Source organism: Lytechinus variegatus, chromosome 17, assembly GCF_018143015.1.
Source record: "Lytechinus variegatus isolate NC3 chromosome 17, Lvar_3.0, whole genome shotgun sequence".
Classification (NCBI taxonomy): domain Eukaryota; kingdom Metazoa; phylum Echinodermata; class Echinoidea; order Temnopleuroida; family Toxopneustidae; genus Lytechinus; species Lytechinus variegatus.
The window spans coordinates 24,868,992-24,894,902 of NC_054756.1; the positions used below are offsets into that span (position 1 = coordinate 24,868,992).

Below are 25,911 nucleotides of genomic sequence, written 5' to 3' on the forward strand. Positions count from 1 at the left end.
CTCCAACTTGGTAACCAAGTCAGGGAAGGCGATATTTGGATTGCTCTCCTGGATAAGGGCCATGAACTTACTGGCTTCGGCCTCCAACGCCAGACACAGCTGATATTTCTTGTCTGCATCAGACATGCCATGTCTTTCGGAATAAAGTTGAAACATTGAATAGAAGGCCGCCCAACTTCCCTTGCCGTCGAACGAAATAGTCTTCGGCAAAGAGGTTGGTCTAGAAGGGGGCCTTCTGTCATCATAGTCCGGTACCACAGGTCTTGATGCCGAAGTAAGTCTGGTGACACGGGGCGGCTGATTTCTTGTTGGCAGCCCCAAGTATCCCGGACTTACTGATGGCCTTGTGGTGTTTCCATGTTCATTGAACACTGAGCCTCCATGTCCATCTCCTTGGGGTCCAGCGCCTTGATACACAGGGTTGCTACCCCCATGTTGCAAGTCGCATGGTCCTTGGGGAGAGGTGTGCGGGGCCACAGTGTCAGGATAGTGTGGCGGATATCTGCCTCCAGCCCATGGCGGGCAATACCCACCGTAGGCAGCAGCAGGGTTGCAGTATGGAGGAGCTGGTCGTCCAATTGCTCCGAATGGCATCATATGCATCATCCTAAACATCACGCCATACATTTCCTCGTACTGCGCTTGAGTAAAGTGTGGAAGGGCCTGTGGGTAGTTATGTGGAGGTGTCTGGGTAGTTTGGTTTAACATTGCTGGTCGGCCACCCTGAGTACTGGGAGCCTGACCATGCAAATCTACTTGGGCATGAGGACCACACTGGAACTGGGGTCCTGGTGGGGTAACTTGTTGGGGACCCTGTGGTGGGAACAGGCCATCGTTCCATCTTGAATACCCAAATTGATTAGCCCAGAGGGACTTAGCCCTATCTTCTGGAGAGGCCGAGGGCTGCTGAGTATAAGCGCCACCTGGCCTCCCCCCTGTGAAAAATGAGGAGGCCTCCCCGGCCTGTGTCTGAGAAGACTGGCCTACAGCACCCTGTGTGCTATGTGCACGGGTGTGCTGTGGCCGAGCCTCGATCAAACGCCTGGCATATGGGGGGCTCCTTAGATGGTATAAGTGGAACGCTCGTATAAGGCTCATCTCCTTCGGAGCGCACTTCTCTGCGGTCCACATTACGAGCCGTTGTTGTTGGCTCATAATCAAAGGCGTAAACTAACAGTTCTGCCTTCGGTACATGAGGTATCGACAAGAATGTCTCTGGAGTAAGGTCGGCCGCCTCCCTCGCGTGTAGAATGCGGTTGGCGGTGGCCATACCCACTCCAGGCAAAGTCATCAATTCCTCAGACGAACAAAAGTTGATTTTGATTCTTGAAATGTTGCTCGCCATCTTGATGTAAGGAAATAATATTAATCAGTAACAAAAAAGAATCCCAATAGTCAATTGAAAATAAATTTGGGACAAATTAAATTCCCAAATTGAACTGTAATTAACCAAAAATTATCCTGCAGACTAGTTTGTCTTGCGGATAAAATCAAAATAAATCTGGGACAAAATTAACTTTTTAAATAAAAATATGAAAGAGAAATTAACAGAACTAACCTCAGAATATCCTGACCTGAGAATGTAATCAAATTAAAATCCAAAGGCTACCTTGCCTAAAAAATCAAATCCTGTGTTTTTTAATTCTTAGAAGAAAAAAATGCAAACAATCGAATGCTTACTTGTTCGAACAAGGATATGTAAAATATAGAAATAATTTCTTATTCAATTATGTAAGTATATTTTTATTATAATTTTTTTTTTTGAACAAAAAATAATATTTACAAATACACTTGGAATAATGAATAGTTCTACATACAATTTATTTAATTAAACACTTTATAATTTATTAATTTGAATGTCAGCAGCACAGCTCACAGCATTCACTCAACAGCAGCAGCGGCAACAATCCAAAAGCACAGCAACAACAGCAGCAACAAAATAATTAATACAATGGCAGCAGCAATTAACAACAACTCTTCAACACAACAGCAGCAGCAACAAGAAAATAAATATTACAAGACTGAATTTCCTGATCTCCTGAGACGTGACCAAAAAATAATAATAAATTCCTAACAATTCGACAGCAGCAGCAGCAGCAGCAGCAGCAATTTTCTGGTGTTTTCTTCAAAAAACACCCAGAAATATAATTACAAAAAAATAGTACTAACAACAGCAGCAGCAGCAGCGCAGCGGTCAAAGGAGAAAAGCAAATTCAGGCTTGTAATAAAATAATCAACTCACAACATCAATAATATTCAGCTATCCATTCACACAACATACGGTTCACAGCTCAGCCCACTCACGTCGCAAATTCACAACCCAATTAGTACACAATCAAACTCAATAAAAAATTCATCAAAGTCAATCACACTCGGTGGATTTAAATATATGGTTAAACAAAATGAATGGATATTTACCCTAAATAGTACACGAATATTGTTTGTCCCAAAAATAATCCGATTGGCTCCTGTCAAGCTAGCCGCTGAATTCCTTCAGGGGTTGCTGCCAGTGCCGATCGGTAAAAGAAATAAGGTAAATTTACGGAACTAAATATCAAACTTTTTCCACCAAAAATTAAAATCTCAAACTAAAATAATATGTTATTTGTTGTGTAATTTATATTTTGGACGAAACAGAGTCAAACAGCTGAAAGTAATCAAAAACCTAAAAAATTTCAAGATGGCGGCGGCTTTTTTATATTCGGCCACAGCCAGCGCAGATTCTGCTATCGGCGCCGGCTATGGCGAAGTAAAGAAAATGTTTTGCCGAAAATAAATTAAAAGTCACTTTTATCCTCGTCGCCAATATTGTGGAGGGGCCGAAACACTTACAGTCATACACACTCACTAGCTCAAGTACACTTCACACAGGGAAAAAGTCTTACCTTATTCACTTGTATGTTGAACCCTCTCGGTCGGTCACGACACGTCTGTGCTGTGCGGGAGTTTGAGTATGGAGTGATCTGCTTGAGTGGCGTGAGTGGCGTGAGTATGTAGCTAGAGTACCTTCTTCTTCTACCGGTATGTGTAGTGTATTGTGTACTGCATTGGTGATGGGTGCAAATATTCCCGCCGGTCCGGTGATCGTGTGACGTTGTCTATTATCTGCTTAATTACTCCTAATCCCCTAACACTATAGTGAAATGAAGCGTCTTAGATTCTCACCATTCCTTGCTTTCTCTTCATAATCTGGAAACGCCTCTAATACAAGTTTCTGAACAACTGCAGCATAAACTTCTAAAGGTTCCTCAGTTGCTCTGGGTCTAGCTGCTGCATTCGTCCTAAAGATGTCTAGAAAACCCTTTCTTGAAAAGACTTGAGAGAGTCTTGATTTAGCTGCATCATAGTTATTTTTCACATCTGTGGGCATACCATCCCATAATGAGAATGCTGCGCCACCTAAGCGGGTTGGAAGAAACACTTCCTTCTTCAGGCCAGAAGTAGACCCCGACGCATCTAAAGCGACCTCAAATCTCTTTACCCACTGTTGAAAATCAGCTTCATGTTCTCCTGTAAAAACTTCAGGGAGCTCCAGGCGAAACATCATGAAACAGTAACAGGGAGAAATATAGGCGTAAGCAAGGGTAAAGTAAAAGTCTCACAACAGTAGATGGCAATCAGTGTGAAGACATAATCCTATCTCTGCAGAAAATAGATATTCCAGAGTAAAGAGATCCAATAAGTTTTCACAATGATGATGGAGGAAATCCACTAATCACTGCAAATCCAAGGAAGTACAGTACACAGTCATGGAGTATCGAAGTCGGGATCGAAGTATCCAAGATGCACGAAGTACCGGTAGAGTGATTCCACAAAGTATCCGAAGTGATGAAGGGAGAAAACATCCAAAATGATCACGATCAAGGGAGAAAATAATAAATGACCAGCAAGAAAACACTGTAGAACACCGCTGCTACCAGATGTAGGGTGGCTACTGGAGTTAGAATACTTAGGGTTCACTACACAGGTGTATATAAATTCCACAGAGAAGTTTTCTTTATTCAAAGCTAGGGTCCAACTCCCCGAGAGCACATGGCCCACTTTATTTCTGCTGCCTTTCCAAAAACTATATCATCCAATTCACATAAACATCAACCAATCAAAAGGTAGTGTGTCCTCTGGGTGGACACACTCTATCTATAACACATGAAACATAGGATAGATCAGATAACCAATCAGGAAGTAGTGCATGCAACATAAAAGAAATCAATAGCCAATCAGCAAGAGGTGTGTATAGTGTATCAATGTGTGTATAACCAAACATACAGAGAATCAATGAACTGAAGCACATAATCCAGGTCAACGCCATGTCTGGCTAAACAAAGAAGTGATATTTACAAACAGTGAGCAGATGTATTGAATTGCATCTCACATTCCAACTTGTTTATAGAAAGTTCTCTGACCTATAGTATACTGAAATGAATCTAACCTGTACATGAAAGTTCTCTGATCTATGGAAATAAGGCTCTACAATATGTTTGATTTCGGCATGTTTTTTATTAGTTAAGGTGTTACAAATTCTTAGGAATGGTGAAGATGTTCTTTAAGTGCTTTACTCGTATTGTAATTTGCATTTTTTTTCGTTTGTATCTTTCTTTTATAAGAAAGAACTTTTTTTATTACGTTGCTGGAACACTTCCATGGCATAATGCCACTGACTGTCAGTGGCATTATGCTTCGGAAGTGTTCCAGCAACGTAATAAAAAAAAGTTCTTTCTTATAAAAGAAAGATACAAACGAAAAAAAAATGCAAATTACAATACGAGTAAAGCACTTAAAGAATATCTTCACCCAGTGGCGTAACTACGGGGGGAGCATGGGGGCACGTGCCCCCCCCCATCGGCTGCCCCCCCCCAAAAAAAAAAACCGGAGAAAGGGAGAAATAGAGGGAAAAGGGAGGAGAAACGTAGTGGGGAAAGAAGAGATTAGTTATATGTTATATTACATAGGAAGCATTTTTTGCTTCATTGTTTCTGGTGCTCGCATAGACTGTTTAACGAGAATAATCCTGTTGTACTAAAACCTCCCGTTTGCAAATCAATATACACAAATATATTTCCTCGCAATTCGAGTTATTATTGCTTTATGTAGGGACATATTCTTCTTTTTCATGACTACTTAAAGTGATTGCCCTATTTTAAGGTCTTAATATAAAATATTTCCTGTCTGTGCTAACGTTCGCATTAGTGGATTTGTGAGATTTCTGTTCTTCGTGAACTCCTTAAATCAGTCCTTAAAATGTCAATTTTTCTTATCTGAATATCAAAAATTTTCAGCTCCCGCTTCGCGCTCGCATCATTTGGCTAGTGAAATACGTAGGGTCTTAGTGAATTCCTACAAACAAGCCTTAGAATGCCCCTCTTCAGGTCGGAATATCCTAAATTTTCAGCTCGCGCTCGCAGTATTTGATTAGTGAGATGCTTATGATACTCATGATTACAATGATGACTTCAAAAAGTACTTCATGTGTTTAGATGTAATTGTAACAAAATCGACAAGCGCTTGGCACTGGTATTAGATGACTATGATGAGATATGTATACTCTTAATGGATTTACAAAGAGCATAGTCCTTAAAATATCCATGTTTGGGGTCAATAAGTACAAAAGTTTCAGCTCGCGCTTCGCGCTCGCATCATTTGGTTAATGAAATACATACGGTCTTCGGCAATACATACAAAAAAGCCTTAGAATGCCCATCTTCAGGTCTAAATTTCCCAAACTTTCATCCCGCGCTTCGCGCTTGCAGTATTTGATTAGTAAAATGCGGATGATAATCATGATTACAATGACTACAAAAGGTGCTTCATGACACTGTGTTTAGATGTAATTCTTACAAAATCAGCAAGGGATGGCACTAGAATTAGATGACTGTGGTGAGATATTTATACTCTTAATGGATTCTGAAATATATTCCTTAAAATTTCTCTATTTAGGGTCAATATATAAAAAAAATACATACAAAAAAGCCTTAGAATGCCCATCTTCAGGTCTAAATTTCCCAAACTTTCATCCCGCGCTTCGCGCTTGCAGTATTTGATTAGTAAAATGCGGATGATAATCATGATTACAATGACTACAAAAGGTGCTTCATGACACTGTGTTTAGATGTAGTTCTTACAAAATCAGCAAGGGATGGCACTAGAATTAGATGACTGTGGTGAGATATTTATACTCTTAATGGATTCTGAAATATATTCCTTAAAATTTCTCTATTTAGGGTCAATATATAAAAAAAATTAGCTCGCGCTTCGCGCTCGCATTGTTTGTTTAGCGACACAGTTACATATTATGATTACAAAAAATTTGCTTATAATGTCCCTTTTTAACTCTGAATATCAAAAATTTTCAGCTCGCGCTTCGCGCTCGCATTATTTAATTAGTGAGATACATATCCGTTTAATGGCACTGCATGTCCTTAGAATATATCTATTAGGTCAGAATACCTGACAACTGAGCGCGCTTCGCGCGCTCCCTAAGTGACTAGAAATTTTTGCTGAGTGCCCCCCCCCAATGCCGTGACCCAAGGTAAGTCAATGTCTTCACCATTCCTAAGAATTTGTAACACCTTAACTAATAAAAAACATTATGCCGAAATCAAACATATTAATATCATATTACACTGACAAACGTCGGATATTATAACCGAAATTACTCTTAAAGTTAAGTGCCACTGAAGCCTCATCCATATACCTCGTAACATATTCCCTATTACCCTACATCTTTACACCATGGTTACTTTATCCAAACCGCCGCCCCCCCGCACTAAAAAAAAAAGAAACAGATTGAACTTGACAACCTTTGGACTGTCAAGGTAGTATTGTTAACCATGTTTACTGTCCAAGCAAGCGTCATTTGCTTGCTAAGTCCACATCACTTTTATTCCATTTGTAATTATATTGCTCTGACAGTTTTAACAATCAATGGTCATCTTAAGGTCATGTAAACACGCGAGGCTGTATCATATTGACCGAATAAACTGCACTTTGAACATGTTGAAGGATGAATCAAAACGACGGAAATGGACAACCGAAAGAACTTATATTCACCAATAATCATAATAAAAGTGGTGGAACTTCCAATACCCAATTCACCAATTGCGATATGATTTTATCACTATCTCTGAACGATTTCTGACACTGATTACTACGTACTAGTAAATACATCTTTCGCTTAACGACTGTTGGCGAAGGGCTAGATCCGGGGCTAGATGTTCTGCATGACTTCAGGCCAGTTAGCCCTTAGTGACGGCGAGATGGAAAGCAGTCATGACAATCACATAATTAAAGAGGAGAACAATGGGGACTCCGACGCCCGGATCGGTGTCGATGATGACCACGAAGTGAAGCTTGAACGCCGGCTTAGTCTCCTGGATGGCATCATGATCAACATCGGTGTCATCATCGGATCCGGAATCTTCATTTCACCAAAGGGTGTCCTGGCCGGTGTCGACAGCGTAGGAGCCACCTTGTGTATCTGGCTGGCTGGCGGTGTCTTTTCTGTCTTCGGCGCTATTTGCTACAGCGAGCTAGGTACGATGATCCCAGCATCGGGAGGCACTTACACCTATGTCAGGGTAATCTTCGGAGACCTTTGGGGATTCTTAAGCTGTTGGTCTCTTACATTGTTCTCTCAATCTATCGCCAATGCTGTAATTGCGTTGATGATATCCAAGTACTGCCTTGAGCCATTTTACCCTGATTCGGAATGTCCGCCACCAAGGGTAGCCGTCAAACTTCTCGCCGTTGCAGCCGTTCTGATTATCACGTTTGTGAATTGTTGGGACGTGAAGCTCTCGTCCCGTCTTCAGAACGTGACGTCGTTCACCAAGCTTGTCGGGCTCGGCGTCATCATCTTCATGGGGGTGGTCAAACTCGCGAACGGGCATACCGAAAACTTTCAAAACCCTTTCGCATCGACAAACATCCAAGGACTTGCGCCAGCGTTCTACGCTTGCCTCTTCTCTTATGCAGGTTGGCAAAGTCTAAACTCGGTCGTAGAAGAACTGAAGAACCCTTCCAGGAACCTTCCAATTGCCGTCATAGTTCCTCCTACTGTGGCAACCGTTGTAAATACTCTTACCAATGTTGCATACTTTGCCGTACTCTCCTCTTCGGAACTACTGCGTTCTGAAGCCGTTGCAGTCAGTTTCGCCGAGCAAGCCCTTGGGAAATTTTCTGCCGTTGTATACATATGCGTTGTCTTGTCCTGTATCGGTTCTCTTAACGGGAGCATCATATCGCATTCAAGAACGTACTTCATAGGCGCCAGGGAAGGCCATCTCCCACGGTTCTTTGTCCAAGTTGGGATACGTCACAAGACGCCACTCCTGTGCGTCGTCACATCGTCACTTGTAACAATCGCACTCTGTTACGTTGATAGTATTTTCTTGCTCATTAACGTCTCCCGCTTCCTGAACTGCTTCTTCTTTGGACTGTTGGCCCTCGGGATCCTGTACCTTCGAATCAAGGAACCTGAGCGACCAAGATCTTTTCACGTCACCTTCATCATCCCTGTCATATTCCTGATGATGTGCTCATTTCTGACTGGGTTTTCCTTCTGGGGAGCACCCATGGATTCGCTCATCGGCGTAGGGATTATCTTAAGTGGGATACCGCTTTACTACATCAGGGGTCGATGTATCATCCGAGCTTCGTGGGTGACGCGTCTTTATCGACGCACAATTGTTTTCCTTCAAAAGGTAACGTTTGTTTCCCCTGAAAGAATTAACCAATGACGTCGCGTCTGCTTGTTTCAGTTCAATTCAATCAACATCATATCGAAAAGAATAGATGAACGAGTCGAACAGATAGGAAAAGATTGATTCTATCATATCAATTTTAAGGGTTTTCCTTCATGGATATTTCGTTTTCAGGACCCTTTTTTCTGCGATTCACAATTATCATTTTATTGCCTATTATTTTACGTTTTGTCTTTAAGTCTCAACACTTATATATAAACGTTTTACTTTAGAAAATAAATGTCTTTTAGATGTTGCTTAGATTATGCTTCACCTTTCAAAATAGAGAGAGGGGAGAAAGGGAGAGGGAGAGAAAGGGGAGGGTGGAGAAGGGGGAGTGTGATCAACCGCGTTTCTTACAACAACGTAACTGAGGGGCCATTTGACGGGCTAGAGAAGTGATGCCCCACCCCACCCCTCCGCCCCAGATTTTGTGTATGAGAGATTCGAAAATGAAAACAGAGATGATAAAATAGGAGAAAAGCAACAGCAACAAAATAGAATGGCGCAGAAGAGGATCAATCATCCCACAATACTACTCCCTTTTTGATTCAAACATAATCTGCCAGTAGGTCATCGTACATCCTATCGAAATTTGATGCCGCCCTTGTTTTACTTGTTTCAAATTGCATACCGTGTATGCTATATTTTTCTTAATTAGTTTGTTCTCCATTGATATAGGTTCGAACCTTTTAATTGCCCGAATGCTAGCTCGCTCGCAGAACAGACCAAAATACGATAATTACATTATATTGGCAATGAATCATAATAGTCTTTACCAAAATATTCGAACTAAAATATGTTTACATTCAAATTGTAAAAAATAAACATTCTCAAAAAGGCACACTCGGCGATTTCGTGAGGTTTTGTTCGGGGGGGGGGGGGCGACAAGATGACCCTCTCCCAACAAAGTTTCTATGTTTCAAAATTTATTGATCAGAATCCACACATATCCACCATGACGATAGGCGAGATATTGTTCCAGGGGATACCCCCCCCCCCCCCTCCCCCGGCCGTCATTCGGGATCGCCGGCCATGCCATAACGAGTTACACTCTAAAAAAAAGTTTACACAATATTGGGTAAAATGGGAACATGCATGTTTGTTGGGTAAAAAGATACCAAATGTTTTGTTAATTTGACGCAATTTTGCGTTGAAATTTACCCTTCAAACATGCAGTTTGCCCAATATTGGGGGAAAATTACCCAGCAAACATGCATGTTCCCTTTTTACCCAACATTGGGTAAATTTTTACTCTCTGTTTTTTAGAGTGTTTTGGCTTTATATAATTATGGTTTAGGATTAAAGTACCCTTATATTAATAATTCTCTTCTGCAATATATAACTTTCCCCTAGATATTTATGGCGTTTATATTCTCAACAGTCCACGAACTGATCTTAAAGGGGAATCCTACCCACATCAAAAGTTGCTTTAAAGGAAAAAGAAAAAGATATCAAACAATTTAAAGAGAGCAATAAATATCTTATTGCTTGTCCGATTTCTATCAAAATTTGTACTTTTCTTATTGTTATCCTCTCCAACACTTTTTATAACCAATAGGGTTGGATTCCCCTTTAAGGCATCGTATGAAACTTATACCTCACATTTTCCAATTTAAAAGATACTTCCCGTAAATATTACAAGAAATTTTTAGACATACAGATCTCCTTTGTTCGAGCAGATGAATTGAAAAAGAAAGACATCTTCCAGTTCAGTGATTAAACAATCAACTTTTAAAAGGCAGGTCGCCGTTACACAAACCTTTACAATCAATAAAAGGAAACAACGATTCTCACTGGTTACTTGTCAATCTTCTGAACAGAATGTGAATGAAACAATGCTCTTGATTGGCCATTGTATTTTCTTTCTTTATTATGCCATTAACTGCAAATTTTCTGTTATAGAAACACTGGTCAAAACTAGGTTTGATTATTAAAACAGTCAAATCCCACTTCTCATTAGATTCCATCCTAGCAACGCATCAGTATTTGGCTCTCATCAGTTCATTGAAATGTTGTTCGGGATTTTCATCATTTGCCTCGTTAACAAAGTGTTTGTTCTAGGTAGGTAAAATTGATTAAAACAATGATTAGTTCGAAATTAGTGTGTAATGGATAATTAAATTATAAGGGGGTAGCTATGGGAATGTAACTTATTCAAAGCCTTATTTTTTTTCTTTTTTTAAGATCGAGCTTTCTGTTCGCGACATAATTTTCATAGTTTTTACGGAAAGTTCACATTGACATGAAGTCTTATTTTAAAACAAAATTGGAAAGGTTTGAAGGAAATGTATTATAGAATGACGGTTTTGGGAGTTTTTACAAAGTGATTTCGTGCAAGTAATTACAGAGGAGAAAATGCCTCCCATTTTCTTCGAACATGCTCTCATAATTATGGGCTCCGCCGACAATTGCTCCACATAAAATTCCACACACTACTCGAATGACCAACTTAACCCTGGGTTCAACACTATAAACCTAACATAAAACCCTATTGCAAACCCGAACCCTACACTGTAAAACTGCGGTGTTAACTGACTCCAATTGGTGTTAATAGAGGACCTCACCCTGAGATGTTAAAATTACACCAGAGTGTAAATGTAACAACAAAAGGTGTTGTAATAACACCTATAGGAGTATAATTAACACCACTTTGTATTTTGGCTTCCAATCAAAGTTAGTTGACCTTTCCCTGACCTTGTCTTGACCCTTTATATCTTCTGGATAAGGACTTCTGATTATGGAATTATCAAAATCGAAAATATAAAAAATTTACACATGCATAAAAACACGGAATAAATGAGCTTTCTTAACACCATCAGTGTAATTTGCCATTTAACGAAAGTTCGTTGACCTTTGACATTTCTGGTCATAACTTTTTAACGGGAGGTCAAGAGTATATAATTGTGTACACTTTTTTGTTCAGTATAACAAGACAAACAATTTGATGTGTCATTTGAGAGAATTGGAGCAATTTAAAAAAATGACCCCCATTGACCTTATTTTGACCCCCAACAAGATGACCATTAGAAATTTGTCACCAAGTTGGAAGTTGTTCCTTGTGATGTCACCAATCACATTAAAGTGAACAATCAGACTTAGCCAATTTGTCGAAGTAAATGACATATGCTGCCTGACTATACCGTTTTAATAATAGTATCAATGGAGAATCGTCAGTTTTTCGAATTTCTGTCCATTATGGTGACGCTCAAATAATTTTGGATACCGTAACATGCAAACGAGGATATAGTCAGTGGCATTATGCCATGGCAGGGGCGGAAATCTCTCCCAAAAAGGTAGGGGGGACAAGGGGCTGGAAAATTTGACATGCAGAAAAAAAAGGTTATCCCAAAAGTTCGATTTTGAATGATCTATTTCTTACCATCATAAAAGACCACAAATAGTAGGGGGACATTTGATATTGTGTCCCCAATATTTTGAGTAGGGGGGACACGTCCCCCTGGGATTTCCGCCCATGTACCATGGAAGTGTTCCAGCAACGTAATAAAAAAGTTGTTTCTTGTAAAAGAAAGATAAAAACGAAAAAATGATGCAAATTACAATTTGAATTAAAGCACTTAAAGAATTTCTTCATCATTTTTAAGAATTTGTGTACACCTTGGGCCTGTTGCATAAAACTTTTTACCTGAGAAAACTCTGGTTAAAACTGAAAACCAAGGTTAGTCTGATTTCTGCCGTTGACTTTAACACAGGGCAAAAACTCCGGTAGAAACAACCTGAGTTTTCTCAGGTAAAAAGTTTTATGCAACAGGCCCCTTGTCCCCTCGTTCTCCACTCAGTAACACCTTACTAATAAAAAAAAACATTATGCCGAAATCAAACATATTAATATCATATTACACTGACAAACGTCGGATATTATAACCGAAATTACTCTTAAAATTAATCTTAAAGTGCCATTGAAGCCTCATCCATATACCTCGTAACATATTTCATATCACCCTACATCCATATACCATGATTACTTTATCCAAACCGCCCCCCCCCTCCCGGCACTAAAAAAAAGAAACAGATTAAACTTGACAACCTTTGGACTGTCAAGGTACTATTGTTAACCACGTTTACGGCCCAAACAAGCGTCATTTGCTTGCTGAGACCACACTTTTATTCCATTTGTAATTATCTTGCTCTGACAGTTTTAAAAATCAGGAGCCATATTATGGTCATGTATATACGCGAGGCTGTATCACTATTGACGGAATAAACTGCACTTTGAGCATCACTGCTTGTTGACGGAAATGGACAACCGGGAGAACCAATATTCAACAATAATCATGGTAAAAGTTGTGGAACTTGCAATTCTCAATTCAACAATTGCAATATAATTTTATCACAAACTCTGAACGATTTCTGACACTGATAGTACTATGAGTTAATACCTCCTTCGTTTTACGACTGTTGGCGAAGGACTAGATGTTCTGCATGACTTCAAGCCAGCTAGCCCTTATAGTGACGGCGAGATGGAAAGCAGTCATGACAATCACATAATTAAAGAGGACAACAATGGGGACTCCGACGCCCGGATCGGTTTCGATGATGACCACGAAGTGAAGCTTGAACGCCGGCTTAGTCTCCTGGATGGCATCATGATCAACATCGGTGTCATCATCGGATCCGGAATCTTCATTTCACCAAAGGGTGTCCTGGCCGGTGTCGACAGCGTAGGAGCCACCTTGTGTATCTGGATGGCTGGCGGTGTCTTTTCTGTCTTCGGCGCTATTTGCTACAGCGAGCTAGGTACGATGATCCCAGCATCGGGAGGCACTTACACCTATGTCAGGGTAATCTTCGGAGACCTTTGGGGATTCCTAAGCTGTTGGTCTCTGACATTGTTCTCTCAATCTATCGCCAATGCTGTAATTGCGTTGATGATTTCCAAATACTGCCTTGAGCCATTTTACCCTGATTCGGAATGTCCGCCGCCAAGGGTAGCCGTCAAACTTCTCGCCGTTGCAGCCGTTCTGTTCATCACGTTTGTGAATTGTTGGGACGTGAAGCTCTCGTCCCGTCTTCAGAACGTGACGTCGTTCACCAAGCTTGTCGCGCTCGGCGTCATCATCGTCATGGGGATGGTCAAACTCGCGAACGGGCATACCGAAAACTTTCAAAACCCTTTCGCATCGACAAACATCCAAGGACTTGCGCCAGCGTTCTACGCTTGCCTCTTCTCTTACGCAGGTTGGCAAAGTCTAAACTCGGTCGTAGAAGAACTGAAGAATCCTTCCAGGAACCTTCCAATTGCCGTCATAGTTCCTCCTACCGTGGCAACCGTTGTAAATACCCTTGCCAATGTTGCATACTTTGCCGTACTCTCCTCTTCGGAACTACTGCGTTCTGAAGCCGTTGCAGTCAGTTTCGCCGAGCAGGCCCTTGGAAAATTGTCTGCCGTTGTATACATATGCGTTGTCCTGTCCTGTATCGGTTCTCTCAACGGGTGCATCATATCGCATTCAAGAACGTACTTCATAGGCGCCAGGGAAGGCCATCTCCCACGGTTCTTTGTCCAAGTTGGGATACGTCACAAGACGCCACTCCTTTGCGTCGTCACATCGTCACTTGTAACAATCGCACTCTGTTACGTTGATAGTATTTTCTTGCTCATTAACGTCTCCCGCTTCCTGAACTGCTTCTTCTTTGGACTGTTGGCCCTCGGGATCCTGTACCTTCGAATCAAGGAACCTGAGCGACCAAGATCTTTTCACGTCACCTTCATCATCCCTGTCATATTCCTGATGATGTGCTCATTTCTGACTGGGTTTTCCTTCTGGGGAGCACCCATGGATTCGCTCATCGGCGTAGGGATTATCTTAAGTGGGATACCGCTTTACTACATCAGGGGTCGATGTATCATCCGAGCTTCGTGGGTGACGCGTCTTTATCGACGCACAATTGTTTTCCTTCAAAAGGTAACGTTTGTTTCCCCTGAAAGAATCAACCAATGACGTCTCTTCGGCTTGTGTCAGTTCAATTCAGTTCAACCCACGTCATATCGGAAATGAACAGACGGGTCGAACAGATAGGAAAAGACAGTTTATGTAAACTATTTTTGAAGCGTTTTCGCTTATAGACATTTCGCTTTCAAGACCCTTTTTTTTGCGGTTTACAAACTAATACCGTTTTAATGCCCATTATCATATTTCAGTTGACCTAGTATGAACGCATACGTTTTTTCTATAAGTCTCAACACATATTTATAAACGTTTTATTTTAGAAAATAAATGTCATCTATGTTGCTTAGATTTTGTTTCACCTTTCGAAATAGAGGGGGAGAGAGGGAGAGAGAGAGGGGGGGGGGCGTGTGATCAGCCGCGATTTTTTTACAACAACGTAACTGAGATGCCATTGGACGGGCTAGAGGTGTGATCCCCCACTCCCTCCGCCCCAGATTCTGTGTATGAGAGATTCGAAAATGAAAACAGAGAACATAAAATAGGAGAAAAAGCAACAGCAGCAAAATCGAATGGCGCAGAAGAGGATCAATCATCCCACAATACTACTCCCTTTTCGATTCAAACATAATTAAATCTGCCAGTAGGTCATCGTACGTCCTATCGAAATTTAATGCCGCCCTTGTTTGTATTTGTTTCAAATTGCATACCGTGTATGCTATATTTTTCTTAATTAGTTTCTTCTCCATTGATATAGGTTCGAACCTTTTAATTGCCCCGAATGCTCGCTCGCAGAACAGACCAAAATACGGTAATTACATTATTGGCAATGAATCATAATAATCTTTACCAAAATATTCGAACTAAAATATGTTTACATTCAAATTGTAAAAAATAAACATTCTCAAAAAGGCACACTCGGCGATTTCGTGAGATTTTGTTCGGGGGGGGGGGCGACAAGATGACCCTCTCCCAACAAAGTTTCTATGTTTCAAAATTTATTGATCAGAATCCACACATATCCACCATGACGATAGGCGAGATATTGTTCCAGGGGATACCCTCCCCCCCCCCCCCCTCCCCCGGCCGTCATTCGGGATCGCCGGCCATGCCATAACGAGTTACACTCTAAAAAAAAGTTTACCCAATATTGGGTAAAATGGGAACATGCATGTTTGTTGGGTAAAAAGATACCAAATGTTTTGTTAATTTGACGCAATTTTGCGTTGAAATTTACCCTTCAAACATGCAGTTTGCCCAATATTGGGGGAAAATTACCCAGCAAACATGCATGTTCCCTTTTTACCCAATATTGGGTAAATTTTTACTCTCTGTTTTTTTAGAGTGTTTTGGCTTTATATAATTATGGTTTAGGATTAAAGTACCCTTATATTAATAATTCTCTTCTGCAATATATAACTTTCCCCTAGATATTTATGGCGTTTATATTCTCAACAGTCCACGAACTGATCTTAAAGGGGAATCCTACCCACATCAAAAGTTGCTTTAAAGGAAAAAGAAAAAGATATCAAACAATTTAAAGAGAGCAATAAATATCTTATTGCTTGTCCGATTTCTATCAAATTTGTACTTTTCTTATTGTTATCCTCTCCAACACCACTTTTATGACCAATAGGGTTGGATTCCCCTTTAAGGCATCGTATGAAACCTCATATTTTCCAATTTAAAAGACACTTCCCGTAAATATTACAAGAAATTTTTAGACATACAGATCTCCTTTGTTCGAGCAGATGAATTGAAAAAGAAAGACATCTTCCAGTTCAGTGATTAAACAATCAACTTTTAAAAGGCAGGTCGCCGTTACACAAACCTTTACAATCAATAAAAGGAAACAACGATTCTCATTGGTTACTTGTCAATCTTCTGAACAGAATGTGAATAAAACAATGCTCTTGATTGGCCATTGTATTTTCTTTCTTTATTTTGCCATTAACTGCAATTTTTTTTGTTATAGAAACACTGGTCAAAACTAGGTTTGATTATTAAAACAGTCAAATCCCACTTCTCATTAGATTCCATCCTAGCAACGCATCAGTATTTGGCTCTCATCAGTTTATTGAAATGTTGTTCAGGATTTTCATCATCTGCCTCGTTAACGAAGTGTTTGTTCTAGGTAGGTAAAATTGATTAAAACAATGATTAGTTCGAAATTAGTGTGTAATGGATAAGAGGAGGAAGGACATGGAGATGGTGACGAAAGAGCTATGATGATGATGATGGTGATGATGATGATGATGATGATGATAATAATAATAATAACCAATTTTTATAAAGCGCTTTTCCCAGAATGGCCCAAAGCGCGTTCCAGCATATTATTACCCCGGTCATTTGATTCATTTCAATCAAGCACGAAAAGTGCACGATTTCCACTCCCTGGGGAGCATTCCTTGCATTCATCGCAGCCACATTATGGTGCTGGCAAAATCAAACATACAATATCTTTCGCATCCTACCGGGTATCCATTTAGCACCTGGGTCGAGAGTGGCAAAGTGTGGATTAACGCCTTGCCAAAGGACGCTAGACCGCGGTGGGATTCGAACACACGACCCTCTGTTTACAAGGCGAGTGTCAGAACCACTACACCACGGCTCTTCTAATGATGATGATGATGATGTGAGATTGACACTGATATTTTTCAATAACAATATAATGTAGTGATGACACCAATACTAGGTGTCATTGATTAGACTGATGATACTGGTGGAGATGATGATGATTGCGATAATGATAATGCTGATGATGGTGGTGGTGGTGATGATGATGATGATGGTGAGGATGATGGTGGTGGTGGTAGTGATGATTATAATGGTGATAATTGTGATGATGATGATGATAATGATGATGTTGTTGATGATGATAATGGTGGTGATGATGATGATGATGATGAAGGGGATGATGATGATGGTGGTGGTGGTGATGATAAAGATGGTGATGATGTTGATGGTGGTGGTGATGATGATGATGATGATGGGGATGATGGCGATGAGGAGCAGGAGGATGATGAGGAGGTTGATGATGGTGATGATGATGATGATTATGATAGATGGTGATGAAGATAACATGATAGTGATAAATATAATTAGATCTTTAATGGTACACGTGATGATTATAATAATAACGTCTGGGGTGTTGCAAGAAACTTGCGATCAATTTCAAGTAATTTTTCGTCCCTAATATATGTCTTGCAGTTAATTGCAAATTAGTGATTGATTGCTAATTTGCTCCTTGAAACAAGAAGTTTAATCTGATTTGCTACAGCTAACGTTGATCTATCAGTTGTAAAATTGCAACTGATCGCAAATATTTTCTTGCAACACCCCCTATGTCTGTAATCATCATCTCTATCATGGTGGATGACAGGGACGGGGCCGGACGCGCGAAACTCGCGGAATTGTTTTGCAATTTCAGCGAAATCACAATAGCAGTCAAGAGATGAGCCCAAACGATCTACGCAAAAAGTAAGGACTGAAGAAGTTATTATGATCATATTTATGCAAATTTCAAATCATGACCTAAAAAAACAGGAGCAGCTTCAGGCAACGATTCATCATCATGCGCTGTGGACAAATTCAGGTCGAGTTCTTCATGCGACGTCGTGATGAATCAGAAAGTCGGCGATGTCGTCCACGCAGTCAACGTCAGCGTGAATCTGATTCTGCTTGAAATATCCATTTCTAATGCTATTCCAAACTGTGGACGATCAACCAGAAGACGTCAGTATAGAGTCTGCACTATGGGTGTGATTGACGGTAAATATGGTTATGATATGAAAATAAAATTCTAAGAATATGAATATAGATTCATAGACACGTATAACTGATATAATATTGATATAAAAACGTACAAAATATATTGATAAACCATAATATTAATATGAAAATATCATGTGTGTCAAGTATGATATAATAAAGAATCAACTACATCTATATAAATTGAATGAATATGATATAACTAAACGTAAATGGTTGTATGAATACACGTACATCATTGTCATTTTAAAAATTATGTTGATGAAGAAACACCGTGCCTATTTTTACGATATGAAAATTATGACTACCACCAATGAAACAAAATAATAACGATAGAAATTATAATGTTGGAAACGAAACAAAAATGTTCTAGGAATTTTAACTCACTGTAAACTTTTTTCATGCAAATATAATTTTTGGTTGAATGTACTAGCACCCTCACAAAATATTATATATATGAGTATTTTTTCATGACAGTGGAGAGATTTTTCATAGTTTTCATGCATTGCATTTCAGCATGTGCTTCGAATCCGTCTGTCAAAGGTGGTTCATACTCTGGAAATGGCACTTTGTTTAGATGCGTCTTTCACCATCGTTACGAGGGAAAACGCTGTGAAAAGAGGGGCATGTTTGAATTTATTAAGTGGAGTATCCCAACCTGATGTTGTCAAAATTTGAATAATCAAAGTGAAGTTAATTAGGCACTGAGTGAAATACTTAAATACACGGGATTTAAACAACGAGCTATTCCACTTTTCGGTTTTGCATCATTTCGTTTGAAGCGAATCTGAATATGCTAAGGAACCGTGTGCGTCGCGTTCCTAGTTTCCATTCTTATATTTGTAGATTTGAATTACAATGTTTTTCAGTGTGTATTTAAAAAAAATATATATTATACGATCGAACTACTGATGACTGACTGAATGAGGAGGAGGAAGGGGGGGGTATTGCTCGTTTGTGGGGATTCGTATCACACCAAAATAATTTCTAATTCAGACGCAGACCCTTTTTTAATTTTATTTCTTATTTTTGAAAATCTAAGTTGACGCAATTAAACGAAAGAAAAGCGGGAAAAGATAGAATGAAAGGGAAACTAAAATACTACCTCAGTCTATCATCTTGATAGAATAAATTCGGAGGTGTATAGGCCTATGATAATATTGATTCATGTGCCATTATGCCTCATAGTAAAAAGGATGTTGATTGTTGATGCTCGAAAAAAATTCATGGGATTAATCGAAGTTTGAAATTTCCTGTTATTCAACGTTATTCCGAATAAACTTCAACGATTTCATCATTTACAAAAAAGAATTCGAATTTCGTTGGATGTTGATTCTATTATTGCTAAGCAACTGTAGTGAGTAGTCGATAATCAATAACGATAAATTACGAATAGTTCTTATCTTTAGAAATGAAATTTAATTCTTTCAAATCGGTCGATAATTAACGCAACGATTTTATCAGCAAAAAAGGACACGAGAATGGAAATGGAACATGCACGATTAAAACCTTAATCAAAGAAAAAGGGGAGACTTGCTATTCTGGTTTTGATGATGATGAAAGTACTACTACTACTATTACTACTACTACTACTACCAAAATAATAGTAATAACAGTAATAATTATTATTATCATCATCATCAGCATCGTCATCACAACCACCACCATCAAATGACCGGTGTGTTGGCTCAGTTGGTGGAGCGTCCGTCTCACAACCGGGAGGTCGGGGGTTCAAACCCGGCCGCGTCAGACCAAAAGACGTTAAAAGATGGGAGTTGCTGCTACCCTGTTTGGCGTTCAACAATTAAAGGGATAGAGCCTCGTCGATCTGGCGCTGCACGGTGGCCGCCGGGCCCACGATCAATTGGGCAAAGCAAATTTTCGGAGTATTTCATTTCATGTCTATTTCGAACAATAAATTATGGATTTTCATTTTCATTTTTTCATTTCATTTTCATTTCATTTTTCATATCATTGTCATCATCATCACAATCTTTATCACTACCACCATTATCATTGTCATCATCATTATCATCATCATCATCATCATCACAATCTTTATCACCACCATCACTATCATCACCACCATCATCATCATCATCATCATCACCACCACCACCACCATCACTGCTATAATTATCACCATCATCATCCCTACCATCATAATAATAATAATAATCATCATCATCATTGTTTCTGTACCCTTAAATGACTTTAAGAGTTCCCATAAATGTCATAGTGAACAAATTTACACAATACAAGACAAAACGTGGGATTGCTTTTTGTATTTAATCATGAGATGCCAAAGTGGTACTGTTGACCGAGTTCATTGTAAAAATGTAGCCTCCAAGCTGCATTTTACTGTTTCACCTAAATGCATACCTAATGAACAAAATTAAAATAAAAGTGCAAGATTAAAAATGACACATACATTCATGTCAATAGATTCCTGTTCAAACTGGAGAGTATGGTGGACTGGTTATCGAGTTGCAAAGCTTATCCCTGTTAGTATTTTTTTAAAGCAGCAGTTGAAATTAAATTCTAGAAAAATAAAAGGAGAGTTTTGCTTTCCTTCGAGACTAATAAATATAATACCACAAGAAAGTAATAAAGGGATTAGTGTGGGTTTTAAAAATTGACATATTGTGGCATGTCTTTGGGTGATGCAATGCATATTGGATGACGTGGAAAGAAATGAATTAAAGTATTTATGTGTGACAGATCTTTTGTATCACCTTTCTTTATCAATTTAAATCTTGTACTAGTACTTGGTATCAAGAGACTTGGCTTCTTTTGATGTGTGTAATAAAGCAATTTATTGAAATCAAATGACCTACATCATTTTGGATTCTCAACAGAACCGCCGAAATGCATAACTGTATTTGTTGGGTACATTTATATGGAAAAGAGAATATTGAGTTTCAAGTTTAAATCAAAGTTTACAGATATGCTAAAAAGAAATGGAGCTCAATCCTCTTTAAGACTGACATTACAAAGATATGACGCATAGAAGTGATTTTCAACTTGAGCTATATACTGTGATTGCAAAAAAGACATGCCACAAGTGTCACATTCTGTAACAAAAGTAAAGACAAACAAGACTATCGGCCCTCTGTCGCTTCACTTTTGTTAACAATAATAAAAGAGTAAATAAAACACCTTACCTAGGTATGGCAATGGTTTTGTTTTCCCGGTGAAAGTTTATTTCTTAAAACATCTACTGAGTCCTTGGAGAGTCGAAATCTGCCCAGCCAGTGGGCAGATTCCAAAAAGTAATAAAATGATTAAACATTCCGTCGTCCTTGAAATACTCCAAAAATACATACCATTTACTAAACTTTTCATAATAATCACTTGACTTGCAACATGATTCTTATTTTTTTCATATTAGTTTTAAAAAATTACTTCTTATTAAGGTTCATACCTCATAAAATTTTAATCTTGGAAGATTATATCAAAAGTGAAAGGCATCATGATCTATTTGTTTTTAAAAATGACAAGACATGATTATTTGTCCACATTAAGTGCAAAAGTTGTATAAAAAGTGTATAAAAATTGCATAGTAGACATATAAAAAGAGCACCATGGCATACTTAATAAATTGTAATCTACCTGTTTCGCGACAACATGAAAGTACGAGTACAGAGTGTGTTATGAAATGCAAAGTAACCTACAAAACAATTCGTATGAAATTCAGCATTCAGTTATAATGTAGCACCATGGTAGGAGTCACTTAGAAATGCATTCCTTTTTCTTGATACACCCTGTACTAATCTCTGAAGGAATTACCGGTGTGTTACAGTCATACCAACGTAACAGATTCCAAACTGACCAATTGCAAGTCACTGGAAATGACCTAGTAAGACTAGGGTCCTGTAACACAAAACTTTGCAATTATCATAGAATATCTTCTTAACGATTGATAGCATTGATTGCAACATACAATTAATCGTGAAAATCAAGCCTACGATCAATCGCTAACCTTTGTGTTACAGGACCCTGGTCGATTTCATTAGTGAGACTAACATTTCTGAAAACATGGGCCAAAGTCGAGTTGTGTTCAGATTACTTGAATAAATTGAAATAATAGTTTCTTCACAGTGACGTATGGGGCTTTCAGCGACGTGGGTGTATGGCAAGCCTTTTAAACATTTATTCCCATGTCTTCATATCAAGAAACAGGAATAAATGCGAAGAAGGGCTTGTCATATGCCTGCCCCACGAAAGCCCCTACATTGTAGAGCCAAAGCTCGCTAATAAAATTGCAAAGGAGCTTTGGCTTGGTCATTATCAAAATCAATGCACTCTTCTCAAAATGAGAGAATGAACAATGGCTCAAATATCTAACTGAAAGAATGAATGATGTCAGCCTTGGTTCCAATACTGAACTGAAAAAAATGATACCATATTCAAGTTAAAATAATCATCAGTAACAATCCATTCAACAATGTAGTATGTTAACACTATACACGGGCAGTGACATCGTGAATCACATTTATTTGCAAAGACAAACCTTTTGGACAATTCTTTTAAAATTCTTCATAGCAAGCCATAATCCTTATTTAAATAAGACAATTATTACTTTAAAAGTCTTGCAATATTAAAACCATTGGATTTTAAAAATTTGATGAGAGCACAGCGATAAAACAGAACACATTAATTGCAGACATTAAAAGACAATAATTCATTCATAATCCCTTACAATGTGCGTCAGTCGTCATAAATTGGACAGTTAATACTTAATAAAACTTGTGCTATCTCAAAAATTAAACATTTTTAAAATTGATGAGAGAACGGAAGGCATAAGGAAAGGAGATATGAACTCATCCCAGTCACATTGAATGTTGTGTAAAGTCTTGGTATGTAGTTTAGGAGTAACAAATGCACATTCGCATTTGGGGGCTTGATCGTGTGGTCATCGATGCACTCAGTTGGCGGCGCAGGAGCGTGTATCGACGTCGCCTTCGAAGAGGCCGGCGGACATGTTGATGAGGTCATCGTTGACCATGATGTCACGCATGCAGCCGACGTAGTGGGCGTTGACCTGGATGCCGGGATGGTTACCCTCCTCACCATCTTAAAGAGAGAGAAAATGCAAAATTATTTATTTATTTAATGATTGCTCTGACTACTCAAACTGCAGACATAAATATAATAATAATAATTTGACTTATATCGCACCAAATGCACTCTGTAGAGTGCTCAAGGTGCTTTTTAGGAAATTATAAAAGAAATTATGAAGAATTGAAGAGAAATGTTTCAAGGTAAAGTTTGAAAGTTTCAGGTGTCAAGCACTGTTTGATGTTTTCAGGGAGGCTATTCCATAGAGGATGAGTAAACAAATGATCTTTCCCCCCAGGTTTTGGAAACTTTTGGGGTAAAAAGAGAATTGGAAAATGAGGAATGTAAGAATCTTCAAGGGAAAGATGCAATGGAGGATCAAAGGGGGGGGGGGCACAGCCGGCTCGATTTCATGTAATAACATAAGAAAATGGAGAGTGGGGATATGACATCATCTGCCCACCTAATGAATATTCATGACGATGTGCATATAACTGTTTTCACAAAATATTCATAAACTTTCAAATTCAATAACTTCGTTATTTGTTATTCAATTTTGATGAAATTTTACTTTGTGAATTTTACTCTATTTATTAAGATATAAATATTTTTCAGCCCAGACCATCCCTTTAATACTAAATGCTATTATTTACCTGGCAATCCTCCAAAGTACAGAGGATTATTGGTGTTGGCAGCGGTAGCTCCGCTCGGACCGGTCACGACCTCACCCTCGTCTCCGTCAACAGTGATTTGCAGGACAGAGCCCTCTTTGGTCACTGTAGGAAAAGTGGACAATAGAGAGAGGGGATGAAATGATTGAATATTTTCTTTCATGATAAACTCATTCTGTTAAAGGGGAATCCAGCCTTGGTCATAAAATGTGTTGGGAAGGATAAAATTAATAATACAGAATGATGAAAGTTTAAAAGAAATCGGACATGCAACAAGAAAGTTATGACTGCTTTAAAATTGAGATCCCTAAGACTATGTAGATTTCAATTGGCAACTGGGTAAGTAAATTATGACAAGGGGCAAGAACAACTTTCCCATGGGCCATGCACTTAATTATCAGGGATTTGTGGTTTTCTCCTAAGTATCCATTCCCTTGGAGCAGTAAACTAAATATAACCAAGGCAGTATATTGTTTTATGTCCTCATGAAAGAAATACATATTTTGTAGTAAAGTTAAAAAAAAATTGAAATTTTAGCCATTTTATGTAATGGGGTACAGGGAGGGGTAGTCCTTGCCTTACTGTACATCACTATGACATCCCATATGCGGCCAATTTAAAGTCTCCATGGCTATAATGATTACCAATATTTTCAAACTTTAAAAATTCATAACTTTCTTACTGTTTGTCCAATATTGTTCAAATTTTCACCTATCAACTTGTCTGATTTTCTTTTTCCTCTAAAAACAAGTTGTTATTTGGGTAGGATTCCCCTTTAATTGTCCCACCATGCAAACCTTCACAGGTAACTACTCGTTTTGTGGATATTTCTGCTTTTCCAGCATGAATCTAGCATCAAGGTTACTATCACAACATACCATTCCCCATGAATTGACATCATCATCATTGGTTTAAGTTGCCATTTTCTGGGTGACAAGACATTTGCTCCTGCGACATCTGTTCCGATCTTATTATCTCAGATTACAATAGAGATTCTGACTCTCGCCTTGTAATCAGAGGGTCGTGTGTTCGAATCCCACCATAGCCTAGAGTCCTTTGGCAAGGCGTTAAACCACAATTTGCTACTCTCCACCCAGGTGTTAAATGGATACCTGGTAGGATGCAAAAGCCTAATTGAGTCTTGGAACTCTTGTTGGAATGCTCCCCAGGGAGTGGAGAAGGTGCATACATTGTATGCGGGCAAGCAAGGATCCGATGACCTGGGTAATAATATATCTGTAAAGCACTTAGAGACCTTGTTTCAATGAATTAAGCGCTATATAAATGCAGATTATTATTATTTAGTTTTGGAGGTTTAGATTTCACGTTTGGCTTAACGTGCATATTTTCCATCGGAGCAATTGAACTCTTTCTGTTCTCCTAAAGATACCTTCTACTGTCTTCGCATTACTTGATACTTACCTAGTAGGTCGTGCCAGTTGCCATCACAGAGGAACGCAGAGCCTTCTGGGGGCATGTAGGTCGCTTCAATGACACCTGCACCGTTCTGAACCCTGAAGAACAGCTGCAGACATTAAATAGAAAACAAAATTAGGACCGCGAAATCACCGATACTGCTTAATCTATCAAGATAAAGTCTATTCTGAGGCACACCATTACTATGACTATTCACCTGAGTTTGGCTTGAACTGCTGCTTTCAGCACTCACCGTCTTCAAGGAATTAATCCTGCCAGGTACCCACTCACTTCACCTGGGTTGACTCTGTCTTTTAGCTCAGTTAGTGACTGCCCTTTGCATTC

At 39.1% G+C, this 25,911-nt stretch overlaps 3 protein-coding genes across 6 annotated transcripts in view; 2 read left to right on the forward strand and 1 right to left on the reverse strand.

The window, feature by feature from the left end:
• The first annotated feature begins 7,032 nt into the window (after nt 1-7,032).
• Nucleotides 7,033-8,997, forward strand: LOC121431056 (Y+L amino acid transporter 2-like). The gene has a single exon (XM_041628526.1). It carries the CDS (start codon nt 7,209-7,211, stop codon nt 8,733-8,735), a length of 1,527 nt encoding a protein of 508 aa, XP_041484460.1. The 5' UTR covers nt 7,033-7,208; the 3' UTR covers nt 8,736-8,997.
• Nucleotides 8,998-13,219: 4,222 nt separating this feature from the next.
• LOC121430590 (Y+L amino acid transporter 2-like) lies at nt 13,220-14,701 on the forward strand. Its single transcript, XM_041627908.1, has one exon. It carries the CDS (start codon nt 13,220-13,222, stop codon nt 14,699-14,701), a length of 1,482 nt encoding a protein of 493 aa, XP_041483842.1.
• Nucleotides 14,702-22,939: 8,238 nt separating this feature from the next.
• Nucleotides 22,940-25,911, reverse strand: part of LOC121430820 (laminin subunit alpha-like) — a 110,891-nt gene continuing 107,919 nt past the window's right edge. For all 4 annotated transcript variants that reach the window (XM_041628232.1, XM_041628233.1, XM_041628231.1 and 1 more), the window contains 3 exons: nt 25,573-25,675; nt 24,133-24,255; nt 22,940-23,494 (listed from right to left, as the gene is read on the reverse strand). In XM_041628232.1, coding sequence (XP_041484166.1) covers nt 23,346-23,494; nt 24,133-24,255; nt 25,573-25,675 — 375 coding nt within the window. In that variant the 3' untranslated portion in view covers nt 22,940-23,345. The remainder of the gene's footprint in view (nt 23,495-24,132; nt 24,256-25,572; nt 25,676-25,911) is intronic.

Coding starts and splice junctions, on each gene's coding strand:
- LOC121431056 (XM_041628526.1), top strand. CDS start 7,209: ATGTTCTGCATGACTTCAGGCCAGTTAGCCCTTAGTGACGGCGAGATG.
- LOC121430590 (XM_041627908.1), top strand. CDS start 13,220: ATGGAAAGCAGTCATGACAATCACATAATTAAAGAGGACAACAATGGG.